Here is a 25,455-nt window from a genome sequence, read left to right as displayed (position 1 = left end):
AAAAGAAACAATTACTACTGAGCCAATACTGGTATATTACTGCATATATTTACTTACCATACTGATCATAGTCATTCACATTTCCATCTGCCTGACCACGTATCTTCTTTCCAGTAGCATCCACTGTAAGCAAATACCAAAAATTTGTTAAGTGAGCAGAATTAATTAAGCTTCAAAATATGTCAACATAATGGGAGAATTTTCTGAGAGAGAAAAGAAATATCATTCATTCATACATGGGTTAGGTAACAATTGCAGCCTATAATAATAATAATCTATAATTAGATTTAGTATGAAAACTTTTTATAATATAGATACCTTCATACTGTTTTTTCTTGATGGCTTTCTTTCCACTATCTTTTGTTTTGACAAGGCCTGAAACTTCACTAGGATCACTTCGACCATATATGTTTTCTGCATAGACACGGAACTCATACTGATGTCCTGGACTGAGACCTGTAATAGCCATGTTGGTGAATCTTGTACTGCCCACACGAATCCAACTGGACATTGGGTGCTCTCGCCTTTCTACCAAATAATTTGTAATGTTACTTCCGCCATCCCAACCTGGTGGCTTCCATGTCAATGCCAAGGAATCATGGCCAATATTGTCCACAGCTGGATATCTTGGAGGATCTGGTCGATCTAATAAATAAAAATTATTTGTTATTACAGCAGGACTATACATTGAAAATAAATTATGAAACTACATCAGTTGCAATTTATGTCATGAAAAACTTTTTTTTTCAGTTTTACAGTTGATTATAATTTATTTAGAGTAGCACAGCTAGACATAATGCCAGATGTTAGTTGGAAATTAACTCAAGCCTTTTTATTAGGATCAAAATTTCCATATATTAAATTCCTGAGTGCAGAAGGCACTATATATATGAAAATCAAAGATCAAAATTTCCATATATTAAATTCCTGAGTGCAGAAGGCACTATATATATGAAAATCAGCAGAGATATAATCAATCCAAAGTTGTTTAGGCATCACCTAACCCATTCTTTAATTTCTTAATTGCAGAACACATGCTACTGGAAGCTACTACCAGTCTTGAATATACAATAATTTCAATTTAGCATGCAAGCTATTCCTTAGCTAGTTAACCAATTAACTAACTTCATGTAATGGAGTCCTTTATTCAGAAGATAACAATCACTCATTTACTCAAGAAGTCACTGCATTTTATTGAAGCTGCTGGGCACTATGTTCACCTACATGAATGAAGTCCACACTCCTACCCTGTTTCTTTAGGATAAATTTTAGTTTTATCCACTGATGTATGTCTAGGTATTTTAAAGGCTCTCTTCAGCTTTCCTGAACACAATTTTGCATGAATCTGTGACCACCTGCATGTGTTCTACATGCTCCATCTATCTCATCCTTCATAATTGATCATCCTAATAATGTCTGATGAACAGAACAAATTATGAAGATCCTTATTCTGACATGTCAATGCAGTGCCAGGCAACAGCTCAGTAAACAAACATCAAAAATAGAGAGAGGCTGTTTTCTGTGTGGTCCATGCCATGGCTATATAATATGCTATTGAGTACCCACCACAGTCTCAAGGCCAGAAAATACCACTTCCTATTATTGTTGTATTCAACTGTTGCCATGCAACTGTTGCTTAGTGGTGGCATGTGAATGCTTGTGGCTGCCTAGCAATGACTGTTTGTCTCATTTGTTTCATAGCCGTTGCCTACAAACGGATGTCGTTTTAGAGCCATTTGCTAGCGATAGCAGTTTCTCTGGCTCTACAGTTCTTGCTTTGAGCAATCATGCTACAATATTCAATGCTACAGAAGAATGACTGGTCACTTCAATTGCTTTGATGCTCTGCAGTCCAAATTACTGACAGCATTGCTGAGTGAACTACAAATACATACTGGGATGTGGATGGTGCAATGGGAAGTAGGGGTCACGTGAACTCTGCAGTCTCGCGGGTGACATCACATACCCCCACCCCTTCCATTATCACACAATGCTTGGTAAACACTCCGTCGCCTCCTGTGGTGACGTAACAAGGGATACCGCGGTTACTACACAGCAGTAAACAACTCTCGACAGTGTTGCCCAGGAACGCCTGTAAACACGGAGGCTATGCAACAGGGGAGCCTGTGCAATGACTCATGCTAAGCAATTGGTAAACACGACGTTACACAACAGTGGTACCTATCATGTAACTGTTTTCTGTGTTGTCCGTGCCGAGCCTAAATAAGGAACAGCGAACACTATTCAGTAGCGAGTTACTAGTGAGTAACGATTAACTAGTCAGTTGAATTGTAGAAGTCGCCGAGTCTGGTTGTATCGAGTGCATGGCAGTGACTACAGGAGAAGTATTTATGATACTGCCAATGGCAGTAATTGTGAGATTGTGAGAGCAAGTGTTCAATAAATTCGCTATATCCAACATGGCATGAAGTTACTTGTCACGTGACATACACCCAACACGTGACAATATATTGAATCACACCTTCTAGAACACCTCCCAGAACCAATAAAATACATACCACTGATCTGAATTTTTATAATTGCTGAATCCATGCCAAGATCATTTTCAGCAAGAAGACGATATGGGCCAGTGTCTAGTTTACTTCCATCACGGATAGTGAGGATTGCATGCCTCTCCTGTAACAGAAAATAATTATCATTAAATCTGTAGGTTGTTTAATAACACTGTTATATTCATCAATATGCATGAAAATTAAGGTTGATGACTTGGAGCAGGACCATCCCAGCCTGGTCTCCATAGCTTTCAGCCACATGGAGATTCATATGACCAGGTGAGGTATTTACATGTGAGACTGTTTCTGCAATTTGATCTCTTTCATAAATTACAGATTGGCCAAGTGAGATATACATGAATTGAACACCAGATACTCATCTGGCCAAGACACCTTGTTACAAGACAGAGATGGTACTACACAGAATGGTGATGGGTTTATGACAGGGTTGATGTTGAGGATAGGGTAGATGAAATATTTCCTTAATATTTTGAANGCCATCTGTGCAGATGTGGAGATTGAGCACATGGCTTCAGGTTGTGGAGACAGAGTTTCCAAGTTCAGCATCATTGGAAAAGGTTATATTTCATACTTAGAAATAGTGTTCAGATTTCTGTCACAAACTTATCTGTATTTGTGCCAGGATGATCCAGGTGCAGGGTGTCCTGGTATTTCTTTCAAAGATGCTGATGTGTAACAAAGTTCTTACAGCTTGTTTAATTTTTGGCCTGTGATATGTAAGCAAGGGCAATGGACTTGTGTGTGTGTGTGTGTGTGGGGGGGGGTCATGTTTATGTCACTAAAATTTATAATTTTTTATTTTTAAGGCCCTATGAATTCTCCATTGAAATAAAGTACCAAAGAATCTGTTAATCTAATTATACTTATTTAATAGACAACTATGTGAATGTTAATAGAGAATAAGCTATCAGAAATAAATCCTACTATTTAATTGCAAGTATATGAACGTTTTGCATAGAAGACAGCTTTGAATTATCTTGTATACAATGTAACATTCATAATAAATATAAATAATTTCAAGCAGACAATAAAGGATGGTGGTACACCGTCAATCACTGCAAGAGAGTACAGCTCCTGGTAGCTTTCAGAGTGCATCAGGCACAGTGTGTCCAGATGAAAGGTATCCAAAATATAAAATTTATATCTCGGAAACTAATTGTCACACACATATCCAGTTTATGTCATCAGAAAGGAAAACTCTGATAGTTGTTTTATTTTTCATGCCCCACTTACACACATGTACCAGCTAGTGACCTTTGGCAAGCTCAATAACAATGTCGACAACACAGGAACAGTTTCAACGCATTCTGTGGCTAGCAGAGTTGCAGTCTCTTATAGCTGTCCAGCGTCGTTTTAGAATGCAATGCATATGAACAACAACCTCATATATGGAAAAGCATTCAGTTCTGAGACAACAAACTGAGGACTGCAGTTAGTCTGCTGCATGTAAGATCTCCTGGAAAGGCAAAGACCTCTGAAGAAAATGTCAATTGCATTAGAGAAGTATTCCAGTAAAGTCCATGCAAATCAGTTCATGCTGCTAGCTTGCAGCTACATACAAATTCCACGTTCAACAGTGCATGATGTACTACACAAAAGGCTCCGCCTAAGAGAGTGCAAGATTCAAATGATTCATGCACTAAAACCAAATGACCAAGTTGCATGCACAAACTTCTCTGTGGACATGCTAGAAAGAACTGACACATCATCTGATATCCTCCATCACGTGTGCTTCTCGGATAAGGTGATGTTCCACATCAATGAAGCTGTAAACAGGTACAACTGCAGAATTTTGGACAGTCAAAATCCACATGTCACATTCGAGTAGGAGAGAGGCAGCCCCAAAATGAATTTGTGGGCTGGGCTGCCTTAACGCATCACCGTTTCTCTTTTTGGAAAAGGTTATGTTCAGACGTTTGTACCTGGACATGGTGGATCTGTATGTGCTATGTCAGGAATCACTTGGACAGAGAGATGGCTGGGAGATGGATCAGCAGAAGTGGACCAATTGCTTGGCCTCCTAAGTTGCCAAATATAACCCAATTGGATTCTTTTGTGGGGTCATGCGAAGAACACTATCTACCAGGTTAAGATCAATGACCTTCAACACCTGAAAGCAACGTGGAACAAGGTCAAATATCATCTGGTTATTTGTCGTGCCACCAAGGAAGCTGACATTGGAATTTATAGAGAAATTTATATGCTCAGAAAAAAAACTTTGATAGTTTTCCTTTGTAATGTTGTAACACATGTTGTAATAAATGCTTTCTGAGATATAATTATTTTGTTTTTGATACCTTTCATCTGGACACACTGCATTATTACATGTTCTACAATCATTTACATCAAGTAATGAGACAGCAGATTGCACAGAAGAAAATAACGAAAAGCTTGATCGAAGAAATATTTTATAATGTGAACAAATTCATGAAACAGAAGAAAGAGTGGGAACCTCTTCTTCCAAACTACATGAAAATCAGAGTTACTGAAGCAACTGTCATTTCTCAAAAGTGTAAATTGACAAATACTGGAAAAATGTAATCTTTAGTACAATTAACAAATTTAATATCACTGAAGGTCAATATGAAGCATGAAATGCATTTTAAACAACAGGCAGGTGTTACATATTTTTATACATTACACAGAATTACTAATCAGGTGAAAACCACTTTTTTTCTTACTCTGTGTAATGACTATGCATTAAAAGAGACATACAAAGATGACATGACATTACTGAATGTGTAAAATAGAAAACAGTGTTGATGTCAGTATAGAACTTCATCCTAACACCTTAGATATCTAATTATTAATAAAACAAAAATGATCATACCTTAACCTCAACTGCAAAGTGTCCACCAGACTCCACAGTTTCTCCATCCTTCTGCCAGGTGATTCTTGGCTTGGGGGAACCAGTGAAAGGAATCTTGATAACAACATTTTCGCCTTTATCAAAGAATGCTGTATCACGGAACCGAGGTGGTACATTTAGCTTTGGTGCAGCTATGGAGACAATTAATTACATGTCAATATTTATATAGTTAACAGATAATAATGGGATTATTCACAAATGTATTTGTGGAGAAGTCTATCTGTCCTGTAAATGAATGGTGTCATCTCAAACTCATGTCTGTATAATATTTACCATACTATCTCATAATAAAAACAGTAACTTTCAGTTAAGTTTACTTCTTTATGTTTGAGCCAATTAAGGGCATTTCTTCAACTATATGCCATCAAATTTTGTGTTGATTGTGAATGATGGAATTGGAAAAGAAATCGAAATGTTTTACCTTCCCTTCTTGTTTTATGCTGTTACCACAGAATTGCTTAGAGAGACTGTGGAAAAGTTTAAAACCTTTGTAAGGATAAAGGACTTTAAGGCTGAAATCGAATATGGGACCTCTTCAATATGAAGAAGTATACTAATCACTCAACTGTTATGTTTAGTAATATAGTATATAGTAATTTTCAAGAAAATTTCAACCACTTTTAATCCATTCTGTATCAGTATAATAAGTTTCATAAGTATATGCGCCTGACTTTATGAAAGATGGATGGTTGATATATGAACCTTGTGGAAATGTGCTTAAATTGTTTAAGCACTTAATATTTTAACCTTGTGCTATTACCAAAGATGTTTTTGATTATGTTACACACAATGTGGGTCTCCTTTATGCATCGGGTATTGTGTAACTTTTTGGACCTGAAGTTGTGAATCTGTGAAGCAGAATTTGGACCTTGTGGATGTAGCAGTGATGCATCTGAAAGTCAGTTTTGCTGCTATCACCAATACAAATTTGTCATAAAAATCGTGAAAAAATTTTGTTTCTTTTCCTGAAGAATAACTTATTTATGTTGAGTATAATGCTGAATGAATGCAAGATTTATCAGGTGACAGTGACAACATTCAAACAGATCAAGCATGGCATGAGAGAAGAAGTGGAGATGCTGCTGTAGTATATCAGGTCACCATTTCTGATGCTGTGTTCTTACACTTCACCTCAGTCAAGTTATAAAAAATTTGCTTGCTTTTGTCTATTATCTGCAGAGAAGCTACAAGCAATTTTTTTACCAAATATTGTGGTTGAGTGGTTAGTAGTTTTATTTCATATTCAAGAGACCTTTGATAAAATGTACTCAGGCCTCAGATGGGCTAACCTGACTAGAATATTAATGTTTGTTTCTTAGTCTCTGCAGATTAAATAGTGGGATATAATATTAAAATAGGTTACAATCGTTTGCTACCACATCTTTTCTGAAACAGCATTCACAGATCACTCTCATCTTCAGCACTGTGAGGAAATACAGTTGATAAAATATCCATGACATGAATGAACAATCCATTGATGGACATCATTTTGTTTCAGTCAAACTGTTAATACCAACAACACATTCAAGAAAAGAGGAATAAAACTTGGCTGGCAGATATTACTGTAGATGAATTAAAATGTATATCACTTTACAGATATGATATTATTAATGTGACGAGTCGCAAAAGATCAAAACGTAATACAGATTAATGGCCAATTTATTTATTTACTTGTTTATTTATGTATTTATTTATTTATTATTACATTACTTACTTTTCACATGTTAAGATACATCACCAAATGAGGATGAGTAGTGCACAATGAATTTAAAAGATTTGTAAGGAAAATGGACATGAGATTTGGTCCGTGGAATGTAGGACATGTGTATAGGGCAGGTCATCACAGTAGTGAAAGAAATATCAAAATAAAATTATATTTAGCAGGGGCACAGGAGGTTGAATGGGACAAGGGCATCACTGAACCAACATGCAAAATATACGTTTTCGTATGGAAAGCAGAATGAGAATCATGAATTAGGTAAAGCTTTTTGCTCATAAGAGATTCATATCAGCAGTTAAGAGGGTAGAGTTTGTTAGTGATAGGATGTCATACAAAATACCAAGAGGGTGCTGGCATGATAACACTATTCTGAATGTTCATGCCCCAACAGAGTATAAAATTGATGATATGAAGAATAGCTTTTATGAGAAGGTAGAACATGCATTCTATAAATTCTCTAAATAACATAAGAAAATTCTGTTAGGTAATTTCAAGATAAAAGCAGGTAGGAAAGACATTTCCAAAGCAATAATTGGGGATGAGAATTTATTCGAAATTAGTAATGGTAATGGAGTTAGAGAGTAAACTTTGCCACATTAAAATTTGACTCTCAAAAGCACGATGCTATCACATTGTAACAATAATAAATTTACTTAAGTATCTCCTGATGGAAAGACTCACAATCAAATTGACTATGTTTTAAGAGCTTGGAGACAGCATCCAAGTGTACCTGATGTCTAATCATTCAGGGCAGAAGAGAGTGATAATGATCATTATCTGATGGTGGCAAAATTAGGGAGACACTGGCAGTGAGTAAACAAACACACAGATTTTCATATGAACAGGTTCAATCTCAAGAAATTAAACATGGTAGATGGTAAAGAGTAGTATGTTGTTTAAATCACAAGTAGGTTTACAGCTTTGGAAAACTTAAATGCTGAGCCGAGTCCTTCTTGAGGAGAAGCGAAATCTGCAGCTACTCAAGAATTTCCCAGCATTTTACAGAACCCGAAGGTTTAGTACCATGTTCATAAGAACCCTCCGCTGGTCCATATCCTGAGCCAGATAAATCCAATCCATACCATCCAATCCTCTCTCTCTCTCTCTAAGATCCATTTTAATATTGTCCACCCACCTACACCTTGGTCTTCCCAGTGGTCTCTTTCCTTCTGGCTTTCCCACCAATATCCTATATGCTTTCTTTCTCTCGCCCATTAATGCTACAAGCCCTGCCCACCTCATCTTCCTTGACTTGATCATTCTAATTATACTTGGAGAAGAGTACAAGTTATGGAGCTCCTCATTATGCAGTTTTCTCCAACCACCTGTCACTTCATACCTTTTCAGTCCAAATATTCTCAATACCCTGTTCTCAAACACCCTCAGTACATGTTCCTCCACTGGGCCACGCCATAGCTCAAGTGGTTAGTCACTGACTTCCCACCGCGGCGGCCCGGGTTCGATCCCGGGTCTGGTCAAGTGGGATTTGTGGTGGACAAAGTGGTGCTGGGGCAGGTTTTCTCTGAGGACTTCGGTTTCCCTTGCCAATCTTCATTCCACCAATTGCTCCACAATCACCCTCACCTATCATCTGGGGCTGGTATAATAGGCCAGAACTGGCCGCAGTACAAGGGACTTAGTCCCACCCCACTAGCAATAAAAATAATATTCCTCCCTTAATGTCAGAGACCAAGTTTCACACCCATACAGAACCACTGGCAAAGGAATACTCAGTAAACTTAAAAATTTCATTAACGAAATGATAATTTTATATAAATTTCATTCTATTTAGAAAAAAATGTCCAGTCATCAGCTACTTACTCTGCCAATCATCAGTCTTATGGTCACTCTATTTTGGGGATAACACAATTCAGCCTATATGTACCCCTGCCTCATTGAGTTCTAGATATGCTTTGTCTAGGTGTGGAGCACTAAACAGAAAACATAAACACTTACTCATTATAATGAGCTCAGCACGAGTTGACTTGATTCCACCTTTATTGACAGCTCTGCACACATACTCATCAGCATCTTCCCCATACACATCATTGACAATGAGTGAATATACATCACCTTCCTTGAGCATGTGATACTTGGTACCATGAATGATTTCTCTTGCTCCCTTGTACCTGCAACAAAAACAGCACGTAAGATATCTTTGCCCATGCAAATGTTCATCCCATCATCATGCCATTTAAATCCACTCCTCACACTGTCAGAGTAATAAATTTAAGTGCCATAATAAAATATGACTTATTTTACACAGCAGGATGGATTAAAATTCACTGCGTTCTACTGCTCTTGATGCAGCAAAGAGTTAATTGTTTTTTATGTATCTGAATGCAGCAAACCGATGAATGGCACCATGTACCATCAAGTTCATAGCTTGACCATAAAAACCAACTTATTCACATAATTACTGACTTCTTGGACATTATCCATAATCCTCTTTTTATTTAAAGAAACAAGGTTTCTAAGACTGGACTCTGTTTCTGTTCTCAGCTAAAACCTACTCAGTTTGGTTCAATCAGCAGAGCCAGTCCTTGTCTGTACACCAGAACCAACACAGGACAGGATATGTAAAGCAAACAACGTTAGAAAAATCCACATACACCTTCTGTTAACGTCCATGATATATATATATACAGTGTCCGTCTTGCAGTGCATCCACTTTCACCTGTCACTTCACAACATGTTTCGGCACCATAGTGCCATCATCAGGTTTAATTGTTTGTTGCATCCTGTTGTGTATTTTAGTACACCTCTTGACCTCTTGAGCTCGAAACATGTAGTGTGACGGTAAATAAAAAACGTGTTGTGTGGTCGGTAAAATTAAATCTAATAACCATCATCAGGTGCTTCACTTACACTAATCTATTGCATTGCATGCCATTATGTCAATGTAAAATTATTTAAAAAGTATTTTTAAATATTCGTCAGTTATAATAAATTTCAACATACATATGCACAGACACAACACACACACAAACACACACACACAAGTACGTGTATATGCGTATGCACCCTCACACACACAAGTAGGCACGTAGGCGTACACGAGCGTGTGCCCTCACACACACACACACACACACACACACACACACACATGTAGGCATGCTCATAATTAACACCATACACAGCGTGTTTACTACACAGATATATTTTGGGTTTTCATCTAGGATATATATTACTTACTCATTTTATGAAAAGGAAATATTCTTTGAAAGTAGCTTTTTAAACGAAACTAATTAAACGGAAAAAATTTTCTCATTAATTCAAAGAGAGTATTTATAGATAAAATGACCTGACATTTTACATACACATGTTCAAGGCCATATGTATAGAGGCAAACAGGGCCATTAGGCTAAAAATATTGGCATGATGCAGAGCTGTGAGACAGAAAAACAGGGTCACAAGCTAATAGTATTAAATTGCAGCGTCCTGTTGCACTGCGTTCCACTTTTTGCAGAGTCAGATGGTCACATGTCCTGCAGGACCCAGAATCCAGACTAACTGTGCTGGCAAGGACCAGCAGCAAAATACCTGAACTACTGACACAAGATCCTAACCAAGGGGGTGCAAATATACTCTTACTTCATTCAGTCAATTATAACAAGGAGGCAAGACCCTGCAAATTCCATTTAATTGAATTGTTGACTTGTTATTCTTGCCCCTCACTGATATGAATTTGCACTGTTTATATAACTTAAAATCTAAAAAATCATTTGCATTGTTACCTGGCAGTGGCACTGTGCTACTTGTAATGATTAGTAAGGAATACATTTTAATAGTGTTAAGGTATGAATTTTTATATAATTTGTATTATGTACTGTAATTAAGTAACTAACTAACTGTTACCTCTCTGTACATCTTTGAGGTATTGTGCTACTTTCAGAAATTTAATCTGTATACTACTAGAAATTCAGATTTATATGAATATAATACTAGAAGAAAAGAGGACTTCCATGTACTAAGCTGTAGCACATCTACCTCTAAAAAAAGTGTCATAAATATGGGTATTAAAGCTTACAATAGATTGCCTTTGAAAATAAGAAAATTAAATGGATTCAAAGATTTTAAATATAAATTAAAATTATTTTTACTAGATAATCCATTTTATACAATGAAGGAGTTTCTCTTTGAGGGACTGCAGGATGAATAGAGAAACTCTGCTCAAAATCCTAAATGATGATTTGATGATGTGTTTTTATCCTTGATGAGTATGGTTGTGATGGTTACTTTAGTAACTTGATTTTAAAGTAGTATTTTTAAAGTTGGTCGATTAAGCATAAAGGCAAATAAACTTGAAATTAACTTATTTATATTTAAAATAATCCAAAATTTGTGTACTTGTATTCTGTATTGTAGTTTTAATTAGAGTATGTCTCTGTTGACATAGGAACCCTTTAGGCCGTGGGCAAAGGATTCCCGAATGATTGTACTACATGTTATGACTTGTCCATGTGTTACTTTGTAACAGTTACGGATGTTAATAAAGATGAAGAAGATGAAGAAAATTATTTAAAATGATTATAGTAGAACCTAGAATTTTCAGCTACTCTTCAATCTGACAACTATTATCTGTCGATCTGAAATTATTTTGAGATTATTTTAGAGCAAAGTATGGCTAGTGTTTGCTATGTAACAAAGATAGTAGTGATGTTCATAGGATGATGATGTATTAGCATAGATTCTAATAGTGAACCTTATATGGATTTCAAAGTGGGACAGGAGCAACACATTTGTGACTGGCCCAGGATCCACTTACCTCTCTCAGGCCCTGCAAATCCCAATGATAGTAATGGACAATAAACATATATATATATCACACATACATTGTACAGCAAATATAAAGGGGGGGGAAGAATGAAGGGATGCCATTTGACATTAATGGGCAATGAAACACACACCAACAGAAGCTGATGTTTAAGTTTCAAAGCTTAGCTTGGCATTTTTAAAATGTAAAGGAAATTTATTATGCATAACAGAAAAATTATACTGATTTTTAGACATGAAAATTTGCTACTTGAATGTTTGTGAGACAAGGAATTAATGTACTGTCTCTTCATGTAGAAGAAATACTTGCCACGTAATTGTTGGTCTTGGGTTTCCAGTAATTGTACACTGAAACTGTGCATTGTGGTTCTGTACAGAGTTGGCATTTCTCAATGGCTTCACAATTTCTGGAGGTGTAGCAGCTGCAATTAGTAAGATATCAAGAAGAAAAACATTCAGTAACATTAGTATAAAGATAATCATTTGTAGTTATGAACAAGTGTAGATAACTAATGTTTTATTGAAACACATTTTGAATGGATGGTAATAACTGAGAATATTCAAGAACTGAGAGGCAGTTTTATCCAGTTTTGGAACAATATAATATGATTTTTCTAGAAAAACAAGAAACACTATAAAAACCTCTATAGCATGTCCAGGCTGTACTTGAACCATATATCTCTGAAGAGAATGTTGCAGATACAGTTTGATCATCTCAATAAAAGTACATTAATTAATTTACAACAAGGGGTACTTACTCAAAGGATCCTTTATCTTGACTGATGTGGAAGCTGAAGATGGCTGGCTCAGTCCTGCTTCATTCTGAGCAAACACCCGAAATTCATATTGACGACCTTCTATCAGGTTTGATATATTGATCTGAGTGGCAAAACATATAGAGAGGTTGACCCTCTGCCAAGCTTCACTGCCAACTTCACGTTTGTCTATCCAGTAGCCCTGAACTCTTGATCCACCATCTGACTGTGGCTTCTCCCATGAAAGGTTGACAAAGTCTTCACCAACTTCTGTTACATTTGGCACTCCCGGTGGTGATGGAGGGTCTAAATAATAAATCATAATAATAATTCACTTCAATTCAATTCTTTATTATTAATGTGCTGAGTCAACAGCCACAAGGCCAATTACAGACACAGCACAGTGCAGATGAGTGAATTACATTATAGACAAACTTATTAAAAGTCAAATACAAATTACAGGTAAGTACTTGGAAGAAATAATAATGAATAAAAGTAAAAGTAAATGTAAACAAACAAATAGCTGATAATTATGACAGTAATAATAATTTATCATTAAAAAATATCATAAAAAAAATAATAATAATAATAATAATAATAATAATAATGACATATCAAAACCAACAACAGTATTAACAGACTAGAACTATTGGGTTTTGGACTTTTTCTGTCATCCAGTATTCTAGAGAACACTGCAGGACATTATGTTTTTGAAACTGCCTGTGTTTCCCTCCTCAGGTGAAGGGGTGGGAGACAGCTACTCTGATGAGTCTATAACTGTCCAGTGACTGAGGTTAGCTCCTTCTAATGGATCCAACACAGTAGGCTCTATGCACAGGAAACCCAGCATGCACACGAAGTGAGCAATAACTGGCCAGTAAGAAAATCCATGGTAATGAAGAACTATGTAACATAAATTACTTCTGCAACACAGCAAACACCTAGTAGCTATATATAATATTATGTTCCCCTTTACTGGCTTAATTTCTAATGCATATTAAACACAACTCTTAGTGATGAATCACAGAGAGATAGCTAAGCAATATCGAGAAGAATTTGAACCAGAATTATATGAAGATGGACCTGTCGTCTGACAGATTACTGATGAATGAATTCAGTGCTATACTGACTTCTACATGAAGTTGTACACAGTGTCAATTTTAATAATTGTTATAAAATTTAAATTTATTATTACACGTAACATTTCAAAGTTTAATAAGCTAATGAATGGCCAATGGATCCATCAGGCAAATTATGTACTAGGTGTATATTCCCCACTAATGTAAAACGTTTACACATATATTTGAAACATCTGTGGAACAGAGGATGGCACAGATGTCACCCATCTTGTAAAAACTAGGTCAGATACACATATTGTGTGAGTGAATTTATATATTTTCATAAAATATTATAATTTTACCAGTTATAATATATGGATGTGAAATCTGGTCCTTCCCAAGGGAAGATCACAATTGTGGTTGTCTGAAAACAAAGTGCTGAGGAGAACATTTGAACTAAGCAGGAGGAAGTAATAAGAGACTTAAGAAAACTGCATAATGAGGAGTTTCGTAATTTGTATTGTTCACCAAATATTATTGAGATGATCACACACAGAATGACTTGACTAGATGAGTGACTATAAGCTTCTCATGAAGAATTTTGCTTTAATATTTAGCCAGTTTCAGAGATGAAACACGTGGACAAAGATGAACACAATCTCCATATAAGTTCACTTTGTGCAAATAAGAATTTATGATGATGATGATGATGATGAATAGTAACAATGGTAATAATATTGCAATAGCAGATACAGAATTCACAGTACTCTAAAACTTTTGTACTAGAAAAGAAGACCAAAACTAACGCTAAAATTAGAATCAATGAGTGCTAACACACAAATTTTTCTTTGTATTTAGAAAGATTCCTATAATTTTAAACTTACCAAACGGCGCTTTTGCCTTGATGGGATTTGTCCCCTCAAGTGGTGGTCCCATGCCATTTTCATTAACAGCCATCACCCGGAACAGATACTCCTGTCCTTCTGAAAGGCCTTGTACAGTGAAGGTGGTCTCCTTGCAGAAACTGGACACAATAATCCAATGGGTGAGGCTAATATCTCGCCTTTCCACCACATAGTGTGTGATACGAAGACCGCCATCATACTGAGGTGCTTTCCAGTTCAGTGTGCATGTGTGTTTTGTTATATCTGACACATCAAGTGGACCAATAGGAGGGCCAGGGAGACCTGCATTTGCAGAAGTCATATTGAAAGCAACACATATATTCTACTAAAATTAAACAAGAGAATTAAACTGCAACTCATACAAAATATTTTCATTCAGGTTTGATGAACTACATGATGTTCACAGCATTAGCAGTAATTGAAAAACTGTCTATTCACATTCAAATAAAACTAATTAACATCTGCTGTGATTGAAGATTATTCACTTATTTATTTTAATCTTGGAAAATGGTTCACAGTCCCAGTAATATAATTAACCGAAAATCATTTAAAATGGCATTATGTTTAAAAAGATATCACTATAAGAGCAATATTCTTCTGTTTATAATGAGATTTAAAATAAGTAGTTCAATAAGTAAGCATTGTAAAATATGGCTTTCAACTCACCAGTAATGTATACTGTGAAAGATGCCGATACACTTCCGCTGTCATTCTTGACAGTTAAAGTGTATGTTCCCGCATCATCCTTTGTGATATCCTTAATGAATATTATAAGATATTCATCAAATATTGTGTACTTGATGTGAGTAGTTTCATCAATTTTCTTTCCATCCTTACTCAGAGTTACTTCCATAGGCTGATCTCCAGAATAATAGATTTTGATCTTAGTGTTATCTCCCTCTGGTAAGTACAAGTCATCTGGCATTCGGTCAATCTTGGGTGGGGCTGTAATCAGATTTTGAGTACAATTTTACAGTTTCACACAGTTACATCCTGTTGTGTGTGTGGAACAATATCAATTTCTTTTCACAATTAACGCAAAATTATTTAAAGCATGAAAAATAGTTTTAAAATAATGTACCATATTTGCTCAAAGCAACAAATGTAGAGCCAGAGATACAGCCGTTGCTATCATATGGCCCTGAAACAACATTTGTTTCTAGGCAGTGACCGCTAAACAAACTACAGAACAATGGCAGTTGCTAGGCAGCAGATTCTCAATAAGCAACAGAGGAACAGTGCTTTCTGTGCTGTCCGTGCCTAGATGTTATAACCAGGATGGTTTGGAGTAATGAGTTCAGTGTTCAGCTGAAAATGAGTCTGTGAAGAGAAAACTAGGAATTTGGTGTGAAATGGCTCCCAGCCTGGAAATTTTCAGCTGAAAGTCAGCCTGTGAAGAGAAAAATGGGAGGTTGGTTGGGAAATGGTCGCCAGCCTGGGAGTTAATCAGTTGAAGCACTGAGAGAACTGTACAAGGGACTGTGATGAGAAGACTTGGTGCAGTTAGCACAGAAGCCAAAAAATCTCCACTGTTAAAAACCGTTGCCAGGAAATGACTAGTGAGGACTGTAGTTACAGTGATAGATAAGTGTGTAGTTCAGTGAGATTGTTATAGNCTGTGAAGAGAAAAATGGGAGGTTGGTTGGGAAATGGTCGCCAGCCTGGGAGTTAATCAGTTGAAGCACTGAGAGAACTGTACAAGGGACTGTGATGAGAAGACTTGGTGCAGTTAGCACAGAAGCCAAAAAATCTCCACTGTTAAAAACCGTTGCCAGGAAATGACTAGTGAGGACTGTAGTTACAGTGATAGATAAGTGTGTAGTTCAGTCAGATTGTTATAGTTATTTGTAGTTATGATCTGTAAGTGTCAATAAAATCAAATATTCAATCCATAACCCCACTGACCGTGACTCCCTCACATCAAAATAATTCTTAAAAATACAATTTTTTCTATATAAATCTTAACAATTGTATAAGAAAACTGTTAAGAACTCAAAATATGTGAAAAATATCCACATTAAGCAGTTCTATACTTGAATTTAATATTCAAGGCCTGACTAGGGTGCTTTAGAGAACCAAAACATAAAGCAAATAAATAATAATTTTATTACTAATATGTAGTGTTTTGTTGACTGTGAAAATGAAACTGATACCATTGCACACATATACAGTAAACTGATAATTAATGTTAGAAGAACTCTGAAGTACTGTAAAGAATATATGCAAATAATGAGATTATTTAAAGGTACATGTCATGTAAGAGCCATTATATAATTTTCAGATAGTTTTCTTTTGGAATTTGTCAGTGATGAACTTAACAAAATTAGCATTTTCAATATGCTTATAAATAAAGAGACTATGAAATAGATTACTTTTGTGAACTCTACTTATGCATACACTTGTATGCATATATTATAATGAAGTATTGACTGTAATGTAAATGAGGGAATTATAATACTGCAAGTAGTAAACATATAGCTGATTGAATTCATTTACTGAAACAGGAGGATCTATCCTGATAAAGTAACATGTGAAGTCACTGAGTACATGTAATTTATTTTCTTATGCTTACTATAGGTTATTAAAATGCCATCACGCTTTAGTCACAAATGATCATCTTCAGGAGGCATATCAGATATTAAATGAAACTTTACAACTTGTATGTATGAGTAATCATGCGAGGAAAGCATAGTCAGTATAGTGACTGGCTATGGGCTGGACGACTGAGGGGTTGGAGTTCATGTCCCAGTAGGGGTAAGAATTTTCTCTTCTCCACAGCATCCTATAATAGGGTACACCTCTTGAAGATGATCTTGTAAGACTGAAACATGTTGAGGTTTTAACAACATAAGGAAATAAACTAGAAATACTCAGATGGTAATTTGCATCTTACTTTAGGATGGTAACTTGCGTTTTACTTCAAGACACTAATGAACTTGTACATACCACCAATTTTAACATGGGCTGTTGTAGTCACGAAACCCAAAGCATTATTAGCTTCACAAGTGTAGTCAGCATCATCTGCTCCCCACACTTCTGAGATATTCAGCTTGAATACACCGCCCTTCTGCTCAGTGTAGAATCTGCCACCCACTGTAATCTCTCTACCATTTTTCAGCCACCGAGCTGTAGGTACAGGATTGCCTTTAGCCTCACACTCCAATACAAGCGGTAGTCCAAGTGGTATACACTGATTGGTGAGTGGACGAACAAATTCCGGTTTTTCGCCTCCCTCCACTTCACATATCTTTATGGGTGTTGTACAAGAGCTAGGTTCACTCTTTCCAGCTGCATTCACTGCAAAGATTCGGAATTCATAGTTCGCCTGTTCCACAAGATTAAGTACTGTGTAACTGCAATCTAGAACATTATATTCATTGCACTTTATCCATGACGCCACACCAACTTCACGCTTCTCAATAATGTAGCCTGTGATACGGCTTCCTCCATCAGATGCAGGTGGTTCCCATTTCAGATCAACATAACTCCTTCCAACCTTGATAACTGTTGGAGTTCCTGGTGGCGATGGCACAGTAAACTTCCCCTTGAGCTTAAACTTAGAGGATGGTGGTGATGGTTTGCTCCAGCCAGCAGCATTCTTAGCTCTTATCCTGAACTCATATTCACATCCAGACAGAAGACTATGCACATTGTAGGTTGTATCTTTAACAAGATAATCATTTGCCACATGCCACTGAGATTCTGCAACATTCCTGTTAAAAGTAATTTTTATAGTAAATAAATGTAAGATCTAAAATATAACTTAATTCTTTAATATATGCATGCTGACTGATGGATGTCCCACAGTAGGCATCAATACAGACATTAAGTGTAAGTGTAAGTTAAGGAAGGAGAATTATTATGTATTGCTAATTATCTTGTTGGTATAATTGTATGTGTAACATTGTATCTATTTATTTGAGGTATTCAGTTTAGATTTTAACTATGGCTGAATTGATGTCTCTGCGATTTTATCTGTGATTGTCTTGTGACTGTTGTTTGACAAGTTTTATATTCAGTGCCGGTTGCACACTTATGAATACTCTGAAACGCTGATGTATGTATATCAACAAATTAACTATGGTCCAATTAGCTATCTATGAAACTACATGTAATACCACAACTTATAAAATTGGCATGTCTTATCTTGTGTTATTCCTGAAGCTGCATTATTTTAACCCTGGTAATTTGATAACTTATGACTTATGAGAACTGACTGATGATCTAAGATATGTCCCATATAAAAGTCAGTATGTAGTAGAAAATACTTAATAAATTACAAAACAGTTAGTGATTGATGTTATTGCATTTAGTAACTGTAATTTCTGAAGCATTGAGTTCTCCTGAAGAAAGAATGTCACTACAAAAACATAGGCCTAGATGACTGATAGGCTTTAAATCTGAATACTATCTACAAATGAATAAAAAGAATAAAAGAATAGATAAAACATTCCCGTTCACATAATGCTAGAAGGAAGGCTTGAACCAATAATTCAAACCAACTTATTTAAATTATTTGTTACCTGTACTCAATTTTGTAGCCTTGGATTCTAGAACCTCCATCACTTCTTGGCCTGTCCCATGTGAGAGTGACATTACTTATATCCCAGTCACCGATGCGTGGCTGTCCAGGGGGATCGGGCACCGTGAATGCAAATTTGGCAGTGACTGGTTGATCTGTCTCAAGTGGATCACTGATACCATACTGATTTTCTGCTCGTATTCTGAAGCTGTACTTCTTGTTGGGTTCCAATCCAATTACATCATAGTGACAACTTCGTACAAAACTGCTCACTTTCACCCACATCTGTAGAAATATTTAAAGTGATATTGAGAGTACACAGGCACAAAATATTTTAATAATTTCTATCAGAAGCACTAATAACGTTGTTGTTGTTGTTGTTGTTGTTATTATTATTATTATTCAAACAGTGAACAAGTGCCTGAAGTTGGCTAAGTTGAAATTTTTATAAAGATGACTGGTATACCTAGTCCTATATGTTTGACAATAGGTGGAAACAAGAAACACTTCAAGTACTGTCACATCAGACAGTGGTCCTATGTTCTATGTGTACAAACACTGCTGATAATACTGGTCTCTAATCTATTTATTGTCGAAGAACAACTGTAAAAACAGCATTAATATGCTCAGTGGATTTTAGTCCTTACTGAAGTGAGTTCTCAAGGCATATGATCAGCCAGTATAGAAGTAGACTCTTCTGATATCTTATTTTATCAGAGTTTCCCACATTGTCCTAAAAACATTGTTAGTTAAATGTAAGGATAACATTTGCACACAAAAATCTTGGTGGAGTCTGTGTTACATGCAATAGTCACAATGTAAAATAAATGACGATATGAGGTGTAACTTTAATGGACTTCTTTAATGACACTCATAAGAAATAACATCAGCTCTCTAAGAACCTGTCCTTCATATTAGGTCATATGCAAGCACAGAATACATTATTTACATTTTGGTGTACATTTCTGCACCAGGGATGAGATGTTTATATTGTGTGAATCATAAGCCCATGTAAGATCAGAAAGTAATGACAGTATTGATTCTTTTTTCCTTACATTCAAGGAACTGTTCATTCAGAATTTGTTCTCCATAACAGATTAAAAGAAGATATTCATATAATGTATCTGACAGACAGATGAGGGTTACAGGAAATTTGTAAAATCTTGGTAAATTACTGGATTCTTCACTGGAAATGCACAAGCACAGAGAGTTTTTATCTTACAGTCCCTATTTTGAGGGGGTAAGATGTAGGATGTGCTGGATGATCCAGTTTTGATTCCCAGCAGCGCAAGATTTTTCTCTTCTCCACAGTATCAAGACCAACTCTGGAGCCCACCCAGCCCCCCTTCCAATGGGTAATGGGGTCTCTTTCCCTGGGTGTGAAGTGTCATGGGGACAACTTTGCCCTTTTACTCCTTTTTTTTACTTTCCTTACTTTGAAAAAATGAAAGTAAGCTTACTGTCTGTGTCCACATGCGTACCCCCTTATTAACTTTTGAGCGACTGAAAAATCTGTATGTGTGTATATGTATACGTATGAATATCATGGCACCTGAGCCCATTTCATCAGCATACTTCATAAATCTCTCCCATCAGTAATACCAAAATTGCAACCTCTCAAATTTGATGCCAAACGCTAATATTGCTTGAATGCCTGTACTATTCTTCAAGAAACGTGATATATGTATAATGCCATATGAAGCCATCTCAGTGGCATACTTCACAAGTCCCATAGGTAAGTTATACCAACATTATGGCCTCTGAAATTGTTGTGGAAATAACCTTAATATTACTTCAATGTCTCAGCTGGTGGTCAAGAAAATCGGTATATATGTGTCATGCCATCTGTGGTAATCTCAATGGTATTCATAATAAATCCTTCCCATTAGTAATACCAACACTGCAGCCTCTCAGATTGTCGAGGTAATAACCTAAATATTACCTGAATCCCCAAACCAATCATCATTAAACTTGGTATATATATATATATAAAATGCCATCTGAAGCAAAGTCAATAGAGCATTTCATAGATTGCTCCCATAAGCGATAGCAACACTGCAACCTCCAAAATTGTATTGTTTTATTGACTTAATTATGCATATGTATTAAAGTTTTCTTACTAATTTTTGTTATCAGATACTCAAATTACAGTGAAAGGAAAGCAGGCAATTACTTACTCCCAGAACTTCTGGCTACTGTAAATGAACTATAGTCCAAGATGTAAAAAACTTACTCCTGAGAAGGGATCCAATTTCTCGACGATGTAATTAGTAATTGGAGAGCCACCATCATCAGTAGGTGGTTTCCAACTCAGTGAGCAAGTTTCTGGAGTGATATCAGAAACATCTAATGGTCCCTGTGGTGGCAGAGGTTTGTCTGCAAGACAGATTATTAATTCTATTAGAGACAACAAATGGAATGTATCCACAACCAAATGAGTAATGCCATCTTCATGGCTACTGTTTCCAAAATGCAAATTCTATTCATAGAACTGGCATCCACATCTCTTCCTCAGAAGACTGTCATCCTAATTCAGCAGATATGAACCTGGGTGTGTTATCCAGTGTGAAACAACACATAATATGAGGGATATTTGGAAAGTAACCTACATTTATATTAAACAGCTAAGTGTGAGTGGGGGAAAGCTTGCAAATGCGAGGTAGCATCACAGGACTTGTTGTCTTGTAAACCATCACATAACTGGTTACTTAGTGTCTGTTCTTGTCTGTCTCTACAGAGTGATTTATGATGTGTTCTGCGATCGATAAACTTGTCAGCTGTGAAATTTGTCCTCTTTACCATTTTCTTCATTCAGGATGCAGGACTAATAAATGTGAATGTGCTAGGTGGCAGAATCATGGTGATGTGTCATCAGTGTTACAATCCCAAACTTTTTATGACTTATGGACTAGATTTTACCCATCACATTCATAGGTTTGAGAGAATAATACTGAAAGTGATTTGGGTGATATGGAAGATGATGACTGTCTTCAGATGCAACCAGGTGTATCCCATAAAGAATGCTGGATGTGATAATGCCATCAGCAAGTGTAAGATTTGGTTTGTGGGCCAGGCACCAGATGAAGAGGTGGTACAATCACAAGAGTCTGATTTTGATGAAAAATATAATGGTAGTGGACAAAATGAACCAACTTCATTTGCAACAGAAAAGTAGAGGGTTGACAGTGTTACGGAGCACCAGATCATATTTGATATAAATAATGTAATTACCTCCCACAGTACAACTGAAAACAAAATTTGAAGTACCTTAATTTGATGAAGATTTGAAAAAGAGCCAAGCCGGCCAAGTCACATTTCATTTCCTTAACACTAAAATAAAGTTGAAGCAAAAGAAATAAATTACAAAAATAAATTGTGTCTTTATATTTCAATTCATTTTTTAGTCTGTAACTAACTTATAATATACGTGAAAGAAAGAAAGAAAGAAAGAAAGAAAGGGTCAGTATATAGGATATTCCATAAGTAAGAGCTCAATTAGAATTGTTTGGAATGGTGTTTTACAGCAAAGATCATTTAACAGTTAATTTCTGTTTTCATTAGTTACAAATAACACTGATTCATATTACCTGTGGGAAAGTGTTCAACAAATGGAGTCATTTTTAAAAACAAAATATATTGTATTATATTATTTTTGCAATTTCAACATATTTACTGCCATGCTTCCTTACTGGGCCAGTTACTTTTGACAAAAACTTGGTTTTTTAGTAACTTTATTTGAAATGAAAGAGAACAGATGAAAAACAAATGACAATCACTATATGATTCTCTAAAGATCTGACAAGCTACACTTGAAGATTCTCTTCATTTACACGACATCCACATATATGTTGTTAACAGCCCATCATGTAACAGGAACAACACTGGCACTTCAGTCCATCAGGTAATGGGAGTGGTAGTGAATGTGTTACTACTATATGTACTGGTTTCAATTCCATGATAAAATTAAATTTCCTTGATTTTACATTCAGTTAAATTTTTTCTTTAAGAATATTAATCAGGGGCTCTACTGTATTGCATTACTCGATTTACCTCAATTAAAACGCATTCCTCTAAAACATAAAAGTTCAATAATCTGCTTTGAAAAATTGTGATTCTTACCAACAACAAGAACTTTGCAGGATGCAGTGTCAGAACCTTCTGCATTCACCAACTGTATTGTGTATATTCCAAGATCTGACCTCTTTGCGCACTTGTTGATGAAGACTGTTGAAGTCGTACTAGTTTCAAATTTAATTCTGTCTCCAGGAATAACTTCTTCACCATTGATTGTCCATGTTGGTTTAGGCTTGGGATTGCCAATAAATGGAACAGTAATAGTGAACTCCTCTCCAGCTATCACAGTCATATCACGGATGCTCAAATCACTAGTTATCTTGGGTGCACCTAAAATAATTATTTTTATTTAACAAATGTGATAATAAAGAAAATCTTAACACAGACATCATCACTGCACATAGGATTTGAAATTACATGAAAGTCGTATGGTATTTAACATTTCTTCGTAGAAGGAAATTTAAAAATTTGTATATAAGAATAAGCTCCTTCAATGTAGGATATATCACAAATTGAACAGTCTCAGAACAGAATTACTTGGTGGGATTCCTGAGGACTGTGATGAATATCTCTGCCTTTATTTTATATCTATTTTATTTAACGTTTTCAGTAATTGAGACTATGCAGCATTGATGATCTGAATAATCATAAACTGATCAAAAGACCTTGTATTACAAATCTGATTTTTTAGAAGTTAAAATATTTGCCATCAATATAAAAAATTTCAAATTTTAATAATGAGATTGGCAGTTTAAAGTTTAGTTTGTATCTGCAGAAGCTCATTTTATTTAATAATGGCTTATGATGAAGGAAAGAAAATAACTGGATTTCTCCTGACAAGAAAATGGTCCAGTTGGTTTGATCAAAACCTCACTTTAAATTTGTTTGTATAATGGGCCCTTCTGGAAATTACTGTAATCAAAATTTCAGATGGTAATAGGCTCTGCAAGAGTGTGAAAAAATTGCTCACAGTTCGAATGCACAACTAGAATTCATGTGTCACTGCGTCACATGCTGTGGTGATGTGATATCCCCCATGCTGATAGGACAGCAAAAGATGTGTGAGCTTCTGAGGAGCTCACTGCTTTGTTAATGCTGTGTATATTTAGCATGAATTTCATGCTCAAATTTTAACTGGTTTGCTCTGAACACAGTAAATATCATATAATTAGTGAAAGTTGACTGCTGATGCTAGAAAATAGATTATAGAATGCTTGTTCATTAATGTCCCAAAAGAAATTTTGTAGGCTTTCAGGTTCCAACATGATGTCTATGTGTAAGTTAAGGAACATATTGGTTAACTTCATTGATTCAAAAGTGATTTGTAAATAACAAATTTGTAAATTTGTAAAAAAATGCAACTCTCATATGCATCCAAAAATAGAACCATGAATATCAATATTTGTTGGGAATAATGGTCAATTACTGGAAGTAGGTGGTTAATTTCTGCATAATCTATACTGGGTACATGTTTCAGTCTGTTATATTTACTGATAACTTTTAGTTTATTTTCATATTGAAACTTACACGGTGGAGGTCTGCAGACAATTGCATCAGAAGATGAACTCCAGGCTCCTTGACCGGCAGCATTAACGGCTGCTACTCGAAACTCATATTCATGGTTTTCAATCAAGTTAGGAACTCTGCAAGTGGAATTGAACTCTTAAGAAACTAATCAAGCTCATTAAAACCTTCTTTGAATGATAGGGCTGATTCTGAAAACCTAAATAGTTCTTTGCTATCCTTACTTGTATGTGAGCTCAACTATATGCGCATGTGTTGCTTTCGTCCACTTGTCTTCACCAATCAACTTCTTCTCAATGACATAACCCAAGATAGGGGAACCACCATCATGACGTGGCTTTGTCCATGAGATAGTGATTGAATCTTCTGTTGTTTCAACACCATATGGTGTACCAGGAGGGCCAGGTGGATCTGCAAAATGTGTACATTATTTACTCTTGTGAAATGGAAGCTGTTCAAAATAATTCATGAAGAACACTGAAAAGGAAAGAAATGCTATAGTTAGATTTGCTTTTTATTTTACTTAACTGTACTTTCCAAACTGCAAAGATTACTTAAGGTTGGTTGTGATACTGATTCTTACTATGTTCTAAAAGTGTTCATATTTCTCTAAGATTCTGTATCCTTTTTATTCAGTGAACTAGTGGTACCTGACTAATGTCAAATGTGGGACTAAGAGTTTCTACCTTTTGAATCATTTTTACAATACCCAGATGAC

At 35.9% G+C, this 25,455-nt stretch overlaps 1 protein-coding gene across 2 annotated transcripts in view; it reads right to left on the bottom strand.

The window, feature by feature from the left end:
• Positions 1-25,455, bottom strand: part of LOC111872863 (twitchin) — a 77,725-nt gene that overhangs the window by 28,593 nt on the left and 23,677 nt on the right. For both annotated transcript variants that reach the window (XM_023867091.1, XM_023867092.1), the window contains exons 13-27: positions 24,962-25,148; positions 24,741-24,856; positions 23,259-23,543; positions 21,373-21,515; positions 19,141-19,424; positions 17,564-18,330; positions 15,284-15,562; positions 14,597-14,899; positions 12,658-12,960; positions 12,210-12,321; positions 9,080-9,252; positions 5,365-5,534; positions 2,520-2,637; positions 319-645; positions 58-123 (exon numbers count right to left, since the gene is read on the bottom strand). In XM_023867091.1, the coding sequence (XP_023722859.1) occupies positions 58-123; positions 319-645; positions 2,520-2,637; positions 5,365-5,534; positions 9,080-9,252; positions 12,210-12,321; positions 12,658-12,960; positions 14,597-14,899; positions 15,284-15,562; positions 17,564-18,330; positions 19,141-19,424; positions 21,373-21,515; positions 23,259-23,543; positions 24,741-24,856; positions 24,962-25,148 (3,633 nt within the window). The remainder of the gene's footprint in view (positions 1-57; positions 124-318; positions 646-2,519; positions 2,638-5,364; positions 5,535-9,079; positions 9,253-12,209; positions 12,322-12,657; positions 12,961-14,596; positions 14,900-15,283; positions 15,563-17,563; positions 18,331-19,140; positions 19,425-21,372; positions 21,516-23,258; positions 23,544-24,740; positions 24,857-24,961; positions 25,149-25,455) is intronic.

This window comes from Cryptotermes secundus, unplaced genomic scaffold (genome assembly GCF_002891405.2).
Source record: "Cryptotermes secundus unplaced genomic scaffold, Csec_1.0 scaffold298, whole genome shotgun sequence".
Classification (NCBI taxonomy): Eukaryota; Metazoa; Arthropoda; class Insecta; order Blattodea; family Kalotermitidae; genus Cryptotermes; species Cryptotermes secundus.
The sequence above is the reverse complement of the archived record's forward strand: the minus strand, read 5'-3'. Positions and strand labels throughout refer to the sequence as shown.